This window comes from Papilio xuthus, unplaced genomic scaffold (genome assembly GCF_000836235.2).
Source record: "Papilio xuthus unplaced genomic scaffold, Pxut_1.1 DF826949.1, whole genome shotgun sequence".
NCBI classification, from domain to species: domain Eukaryota; kingdom Metazoa; phylum Arthropoda; class Insecta; order Lepidoptera; family Papilionidae; genus Papilio; species Papilio xuthus.
Genome location: NW_013531700.1, coordinates 142534 through 151838, shown reverse-complemented (window position 1 = coordinate 151838; position 9305 = coordinate 142534). Strand labels below are relative to the sequence as shown.

At 37.3% G+C, this 9305-nt stretch overlaps 1 protein-coding gene across 1 annotated transcript; it reads right to left on the bottom strand.

The window, feature by feature from the left end:
• Positions 1-3732: 3732 nt before the first annotated feature.
• On the bottom strand, positions 3733-9126 carry LOC106120562 (rho GTPase-activating protein 26-like). Its single transcript, XM_013315913.1, has 2 exons — positions 8745-9126; positions 3733-3962 (listed from the first exon to the last, which is right to left on the bottom strand). The coding sequence occupies exons 1-2, from the start codon at positions 8902-8904 to the stop codon at positions 3733-3735; spliced, it is 390 nt and encodes a 129-aa protein (XP_013171367.1). The 5' UTR covers positions 8905-9126.
• Between the last annotated feature and the right edge of the window lie 179 nt (positions 9127-9305).

Here is a 9305-nt window from a genome sequence, read left to right as displayed (position 1 = left end):
ATCAGGACATAGGTGCGGTATGTACAAGCTACCGCCCCCCCCCCTCTACCGCTCTTTACCCCCCTCGTCTAGTCGAGTCGTCTCAAGTGGTGCCGGGAGTCATTAATGCAATGGCACAGCTTCCCTGATACGGGATCACTGATGAGCAATGGAATCAGCAATGAATTCAACCTCTGAGCCTATATGGTCTTTCGAGTAGGATGTTCATACAATCTACAGTCGTATAATAATATTTACAGTATTATAAAGATAATATTTATATTCATTCCAAAAGAATCCTGTGAACGCAAAGAACTTGAGTACGGTTTTATAATGTAATTATGCGACATTAAAAATTCATTATATTTTGCCTAGAATCCACGGTTTGTTGAATCTTTTGGATTGACATCGCAAGAACGTATACGTAATTGGTAGTAGATGACGTCATCACCATTTAATCCCGCTCGCCGGTGTGAATATGAATTTAGAAGCACCGCTCTTGATTCGTTCAACTTATTATCAATTTGTTGCGCGGGTTTTTCATTGTTTATTCATGAAATTATCGCGTGCGAATCGAATCAAGGTTTGCCTGCCGTACTCAAATATTGTAAAGCGCAGTTTTCATTGTTATCGATATAATCAACACGCGATTACGTATATAACCTTGCTGAAAGGATTACGATATGACATTTTATATTAATGTTATTATTTTAAATAATTATCTTGTTTGTATATTTTGCTTTTAAGGAAATATCACCTAGCTCCTTTGGTCGTGCACTATTTTTCCACGGGCGTAGTGTAGGCAGTTTATAATATTTCCGATTAAATTCACAATCGATAGAGACAAATTAAATCATTTACCACTTATTCATTGTCTCACTTTGGTAGCATTTCTTAACTTTGCAACGTTTGCCGAGTATGTTCATTTATTTCTATTTTGGCGCTACAACACAAACATAATTGTATATGTTACATAATTTCTCTTTCCCTGGCTTTAATCAAGTCAATATGTGTTTGTAGAGGTATAGTCATTGGGCTGATGTATGAACAATCGATCATTATCATTATATCATCAGTGTTATCTCTGAGAGGTACGAGTATTGCGACAAATGCGACATAGTTACAACTAGCGACGTCGCACGTAACGTTTCGCTCACTTAACGCGTTATCACGTGATTGCCGCCCTTGTCACAACTACTACAGTGTGTTACAGTAACAATATATTACAGTCTACCTCATTATAAAGTGTTATAACATAAAAATTGCAACACGTTTGTCTTTAATCAAATACGTTTGCTTCAAAATCTAAAACCGTTAAAATTGTCTACAAATAATTGCCAACAAACAGTCAAGAAAAATGTTATCTCTGACACACAGTTTGTAAATGTTTATATTTACAAATTGGCAAGGATGTGCGGCGACCGCGTCCGCGTGCAATCGATAGCGCGGGCGCGGTCGCTGACCCCGGCTTGCGGCTGTCTCAGATGAGCGGAGCGGCTTGCGACTCGTGCGTCTTGGGGTTGCAAACCGCGGAAAAGAAATTTGCATAGTTTACAATTTTGAATATGTACATCAAGTATACGCGTACATGTTATTTTAGTTAGCGGCAAATATTCAAAACCAACTTGGGACAATGTAATGAAACAAGGTGGAGCATGTAACATGATTGACTTATCTCGATCCACATACAAATGCAATAACAATATTTTTACGCACTATTTTACTATTTTATGATCAATGGTGCGACAGATGTGTGGGCAGTAGGCACATGCCCCAGCCGCAGTTTTTCCTCACTTTCTATGAACCGGTCTCTTCAGAGACGAACAACTTTCCTCGCATTAAATATTATTCTGACGTCAACAGCTGTATTAGCAACTGACAACGGTTTTCTCTTTCTATTGGAGAAATCATATGTGTACAATGTACAGTAAAACATAAGGTTTCAAGATTCGACAAAATTCGACATCGAATACAATAATTTTAGCGCCAAACGCATCTCTTTAATATATTTAAATGCTACATTTAAATTGTTTCAAGGATTACGCTGACAAAAAATAACAGATATTAATTTAAAATGTCAACATTGAAAGTGCATTAAGTGAACGATTTGTATAATATTTGTCCTTTCTATTTGTGTGCGCGGAGGTGAACCGGTCACCGGTGCCCGCGCACTCCAACGCTGCCAAGGTCGAGCCGGAAGTCCGCCTTCGATTTCACCACACTCTTGTTTTTGTTGACCTACACGTACTAATTATATTATAGATTTTCGCCTAATTGTTTCCGAAAACTTTTCAATTTTTAGGGTTCTGTACCTCGAAAGGAAAAATACGGAACTCTTACAGGATCACTTTGAGAAGGCGATTATCACAATTATTCGTGGTAGACCAACAGCTATAGAGGTGACAGTAACGGTTTCATTGTGCAATACATAGCGAGTGTGTACCCGCCGCGCCGCGCCTTATCACCTACACTATGAACTTATCTCCGCGGAACAGGTAAGTAGTTGACCCACATTCCGGAGGCGATAAGACCCTCTAGTAGCACTGTACACCTCGTACTAGATAAGGCTATGCTCCTAATAAGATAATATCATAATATCGACCCGAGCCTCCTGAGGGAGCTAGCGACATAGGTTACTCTTCACTATTTAGGCTTACCGCACACAAAGCTCTGGCTTTAAAACCCTGCTCAAACGTAAATGCCTTTATAAAAACTGGCTACGAGCCAACTATAATAAGGTTTCGTACTAATCTTTTCGTAAAACTAGCTTGTTAAGTTTTAAGGAAAAAATATTTTTATGACCAAATTTAAAAATCAGTTTACCGTGTGTATGGTATGAAAAATAAAAAGACTTCAAAGATTTTGGTTACCGGTGTTTCACCTGTTGCAATGTCATGACGAACATACAGACACACAGAATATCGTTGTCATGGTGTCAGTATTACAACTAGAATCGCTACCACGTGGCGACTGTTACTTTCATGTCAGTGGAGTCGAGGTAGTGTCATACACCCGAGTCTGCTCCCACGCTCGACAACACGACACATGGCACTCATCACTTGCATATTTATACAATGCACATTCGCTTTTATGTTTTTGTTTAAAATATGCATCCAACTTATGTTTACATTCGTAAGGAACGATTCGTCAAAATTAAACTTAGTTGATATACTACAAACATGCTTTATTTTGATTATACAACTATGGTTGTACAACACAATATGTACCCAACAAAATAAATCCTTCCTTGCTGTTTAATTTAGTTGTTACATTTATCAATTCTTATAAACCACGTTGCCCGAATAAACTTAACGAAGTGCATACTGCATAAACCTATTCATACATTTCTTTACACTTTGTTTATGATTACTTTTAGATCAACTCTAGTTCTTTGTTCGGTCCTTATTAAATAAGGTGGCTAGTGTCTACCCTAGGTAAAAAGCAGTTTAAATTGTATGTGCATGTGTATCAACATAGCATAGTTATCAGTGCTGGTGGCGGCGGCGACTTTCTCGCCTACATTAACATAATGCGCACTGATTGAGTGACGACAACTATACGCAAATGCATGCACATTAATTATATGATTTCTAATACTCTTTGGAAAAGCTGTTTCATATCAAAAAGTCATTTATTAATTAATAAAAACACAATTAATTAAGTAATCCAAGTTTCTAAACATATTAGCATTGGAGACTTAAGTTATTCCAAACCGGCAACATAATCTGAAATTCTTCTTATTCTTATGAACGTTTATTGGTTGATAGGATTACTTAATAATAGACAACCCGCTGATTCTGCTGCTTGTTGATCCCTTGTACTCACCATGCGCTCTCGTTCATCCTCGACGGTGCGTATGAGGTGTGCGAAGTGCTGCAACGAGTGACCGATGGCGCGCTCGTCCTCCGTCATGGAGGCGCCGATGCACGCGAACTCGAACTGCTCCATGCTGCCCGCCAGCGCCAGCTGCGCCGCGCCCAAACCTGCACACACCAACACAACACACCTTACATAGAGCCCGCAGTAACAGATGGTGTAAACAATACAACGCATGGATAAAACTGATTGATGCATACATGTCTAAGTGGTGATGGTTGATCAACAAAGAGATGCACGTTGTATCATTACAACTCATGTTCGCTTGATATATCATGCCCAAGCACCTACTATTTTAAACATGAGACAAGGTATTTTTAATTTGTTTTGGAGCCACAATTAATTAAGATTGTAGTTCAAACCGTGACGTAGATAGGAAGTGTTGTAAGTTTGTAATGTACTAATATTAACATTAAGGATAACTATGAGACATACAAGTCAGTAAACAAGTGGCGTCACAAGACGCAACATAATTACCACTGATCTACGCCCCGGTTACCTAATGAGCAAAGCTACCGCCTATAAAAATATTATAACAACAATTCTGTTATACTTTCTGGTAGAGGTTTCAGTTGTGGACTGAATTATTATAGTAGAAATGTGAGGGGGACACACGACTGTTCATAGAGTCATGTGAGCGTGGCAATGCGGCGAATACAAATAAAGCAACAATGTCACAGGAAAGGGGCATCGCCGCGTGACATATCAATCGCCCAAAAGATTAGTATATGTAGTCACCAGAGGTCGTTGCTGTTACGGGATGGATCTACTGGTTACTTCTCATAGTATGTGCTATTGTGAGTTATTTCCTTTTTTCAAATAAGAATCAAATAAGGATGCAGCAGCGAAACATGAAACGACGAAGCCTTCCCCAAGATCGACTAATAACCAACTGAAACCAAATGGTTAAAAACTTTAAAACAAAAGGGGTGCGGAATAAATAATGCCTCGACACGAAAGACTTATGAATGAGCACATTTCAGAGACTACAGTACTCACAAGAGGTTAAATTACCAAATGTTTAATGCTAATAGGATTAAGTAATAGCAGTGTTGTAATTAAATGAGTCGGATCGGGGGTCACGCCCCCTACTGCACATGTCCACAAATGTACTAATTAGATAACGTCGCTCTACTGAGTCACAGTGCAGGCTGTCAGCTGTCAGCGTCACCATTCCGTGCAGACACAGCCTGTTGCCGGCTATCGGCAGGATGTGATACGCTGTGGACAGCCAACTCCGCCACAATAAACAAATCTCATCACCAATGTTTCATTACAGATGTTTGAATTAAAAATATATCTGTTATAGAATTTAACTGTATCGAATGTTGAGCACTATTTGATACAAAGGAATAATATCATCATGTTCACTTATGACAGATGCAGACGAAGGGACGGACTATAAGACCATAAGCCGGCGTCTGCCACAGTCGACGCAGCTCGGCACGGTTGGGCTCAAGGTGAGCGCAGCGCCGCTCGCTTGCACTTTATGTACTAACATTGCGCAAACTGTAAAATTTATAATTTTATCTGCACTAAATGATCATTACCACCTGTTAAAAACATTGCAGGTGTTCTGCCGTAATATAAGGCCTCAATTATCTAAAAAAAAAATTTAACTTGCTAGTTTGATTACGATTCAATCTGTTATTAAAAGGACAATCAGTATCTCATACAAAGGTAATGTTGTCTTAATTTAACATAATAACAGCTTGTGTGATCTATAATACTTCAACATGATAGATATTTATCAACCAATATTATTTATTGTGATTTTCATGTTTTACAAAACTAACATCAATCCGAAGGACGAGAATACTTGTTTTGTATTATTAAAATATATATATTTAGATATATTAAAAACAATTTTGTGTTTGTAAAAATAAATCCACGCATTTAAAAAAAAGCATTATCCATTCTAGAGTTATTTTATAACAAAATACTCGTAACTTGTCCGAATTCATCATACAATAAACACTGTTAAATAACATCGAAGTACAGTCGAGCTATAATTAAGGGAACATAAGAGTAAGTGTGACATGATAGGTCAGTGAGTGCGTGACGCGGACTCAGCAGACTATAACTGTAAAGACAGTCGCCGATCATCACTTGATGTTTGTATGGTAATCAGATAACTTTCATGACGTCATTACAATACGATTACGGTCTCATAGCTGCCAATGCTGAGCCGCGGTCGTCGGCAGAGTGAAGGTAATGAGCTAATAACGGAGACAGTGAAGGTGAAGGTCAACTACTCCCCGCCACTCTCTCGATGTAAATGTAGAAGTCTTCCATTTTTTTTTTTAAATTTCGCGTCAGCCTGTAAGTTATAATTATTAGTCAAATATTGCCGATATCGTTCTCATTTGCAGAGAAGCGCAACCGCGCCCCACCCCCGCCCCCGTGCGAACTGCGTGCACAATGCATCACGTAACGGATTACGTCCCAAGTTCGATCCCACGCTACATAAACGCGCTTTGTTGAGCTCTGCAGCACTGACACCGAGTATCTTTGAATGTCATTACAAAATAATACAAAGATCGAGTCACAATCTAATTAAACATGTCAGTAAGCCTATATCTATGGACAAAGTTTTTTGAAGTAAAACTTTACTCATGAGAAACCTAAGATTACGGTATTTCCAGGAACATTACATACTGTGAGTTTACTATGTAATATCCCATTTCGAATGTAAACAAGGATGGCAAAGGGTTTTTTTTTTTAAATTCGAGTATACTTATAGAAACATATAAGTGCCTCAATATACGACTCGCCGCTCTCTGGTCTATCGGTCTTGCGATAAATTGACGATGAATGCGTTGAGACCTAAGACGTCGGAATTGCGCAAGGCGGGGACTCGCTATAATGAAACACTTCCGCCAAAAGCTGGGTTCACCTATATTCTGTGATGTCAATTTTTCTCTAATGTATTGCAAGAGTTCAGGACTTAGACAACTAAATTACTAACCACAGAGTGCACATATAGTCACATTGTGTACCTTTGTTCATTTTTAATAATTTTAGAAATTTTTCATAACAAGCTGTTTAATAACTAAATGTCTGCATGCATCAGTTACTATTCCTTCAAAGTCCCGTCAAAATTGGCCAAGCTTTTTCGGAGATCACATGGAACAATTGGGGACAAGTGAACAGACAAGCAAAAATCAAAAAAATGGATTTTCGGTGTAAGCAACACATATATATTATGTTAGCAAAATGTTTATATTACATACAAACACTCCAGTTTTATTAATTGTATCGATAGATAGATAGAGTTATGTAAAAAAATACTGACTATAACAAACTTACAACAAGCGGCAGTTCACTAATGAGCTGTTCCAGTGCATGGTGATATGGTAAATATTGCTTATCACTGCCCCTTGTTAATACTTTAATAATAAGCATACATAGACTGAAAATAACATACTTAAAATTAAAAACGAAAACAACTTTTCAGATTGACTGGTTTAGGAATGCATTAAAATGTAGATTAATATTATTTATTATTCTTTATTTATTATAAATAAAGAAACAAAATGTACATTGAAAGACAATTAGTGTGCCACACAATACACTGCTTGTGTACTTTGGTCAACATTGCTCCAATGTTTGCCTCAGTGATGTATTGTTTGTTGATTGATTGTGTGGTCACTCATTAAATTTATTACAATAAATATTAAAACATATACTGAGCCAAATTGAAATTAAATATATTGTTTCTATTATTTATTAAATAATTATTATCCAAGAACTAATAAATGTGATCTGTTTAAAAGAAAAAAATATTAAATATTTCCTGGAATAGCTCATTTGATAAAATATTTTAATGAGACATAATTAGCATAAATTAATTGATAAAGTTAAGCATTTCAACATTGAGCATGACAGACAGTGTTAACTTTATCTGTGTAGTTATTCAGACTTTGACTGTACTACAAAAGAAAGCACTTTTTTACACCACATTTATAAATTGCAGCAACAACAAAAACAAATCCCATAATTACTATAACATATCAAAAATGGTCACAACAGTATTACTTGACCGGCATAGAAAACATATCCGACAACTTAAGCTGTATAAGCACCAAACAGGATTGACAAGTAAACAAATAAGGCACTAAGAATGCAAACAATTATTACAAAGAAAATAAGAATAACAAAGGCTTGTACAAGAGACCACAAATAACCTATCTATTGGCTTGCAGCAGTAAGGCAAGGGTGGACAGTGATAAGCTGTCCTAACATGGTCTGCCTCAACTTTTATTCGCTAAGTTTTAGCTGAGTGGGTGTTCGTTATGGACTCTGATGAACTAAGCATGACTCACCTGCCTCAGATAACAGTAACAAATTGACACATACATGCTACAGACTATAGCTATCTCTTTGTTTAATAATGTGTTTTATTTGGCAATTTATTAGAAAATTGTTTAGTATATTTTAAAATGTAAAATATATTGAAATGGAAATATTTCTAGAAATTGTTTAAAAAATTAAATATGTAAGACTTTGAAGCTATATGCATAACAAAAGTAAATGTATTGATGTACATTGTCAATATGTGCTACAGCCATTACAAGGTTACATAACAAGAGAGCCACAAGGCCACATAGATTCACACCTCCATTCCGTCCCACTTGCATTGTTATCACCTCTACAAGTGCCACATAGAACTGCCATACTTACTATAAATCATATGAGATAAATATTCTGGGTCATGTCATCAAATTAATATTAAAAATTATATTGTTTTCAACCACTGTTACAACAATGAAATAGCTATTTGATGACTCAAAACTGCATGGATTTTTTTTTGTATAGAATAGGAAAATACGGTTAAGTATTGGAGTTAGCAAACCTTTGAAACCTTTGAGAGAGGCCGTATGACTTACGTTTGGCAGCTTGTACGACATCCTTGACTTCTTTTATGAGGCGTTTGATCTGCTGGCTGGTGCGCTCGAGCTCCTTCTCGTGGCGCTGCAGGTTCTCGCGGAAGTGCGGGCTGTCCGCCAGGCACTCCGTGAACTCCAGCGGCTGGAGCCCCACGCCCATCCTCACACACTTGCACTTACTAAGACACGATCAAAAATCACAAACCACTTTCACCGACCGCCGCGCGACGGTCTCATCTCCATGCACTTGTCGGCGAACACGGACGGATTTTTTTTAGAACAGGACGTAATCGGCGCTTATCACTACGCGATTTGTAAACGGATAAAAAATGAACACTAATATTTTCGTTTCAGAGCATAATTGGCAATCGTTGTCGTTGCGCTGTCACGAATGAATGCGATAGTCGAGTGAATGTTACCAGATATAAAAATTATTTCGCTTTGGTAACTGGGTAACTGGTAAATGATGCAACAAAAACTTCACACACCAAAATTTATAACTACATGTAAATACTCATCTTACGAAACTGTAATAATTTAAATATGTACTTATTTTTACTT

What these genes read in the sequence shown, in the direction of transcription:
- LOC106120562 (XM_013315913.1), bottom strand. Translation starts at nt 8,904, where the DNA reads ATGGGCGTGGGGCTCCAGCCGCTGGAGTTCACGGAGTGCCTGGCGGAC. An exon ending in TGTCGTACAAGCTGCCAAAC is followed by an intron (nt 3,963 to 8,744) that starts GTAAGTCATACG and finishes TGGTGTGTGCAG; the next exon opens with GTTTGGGCGCGGCGCAGCTG.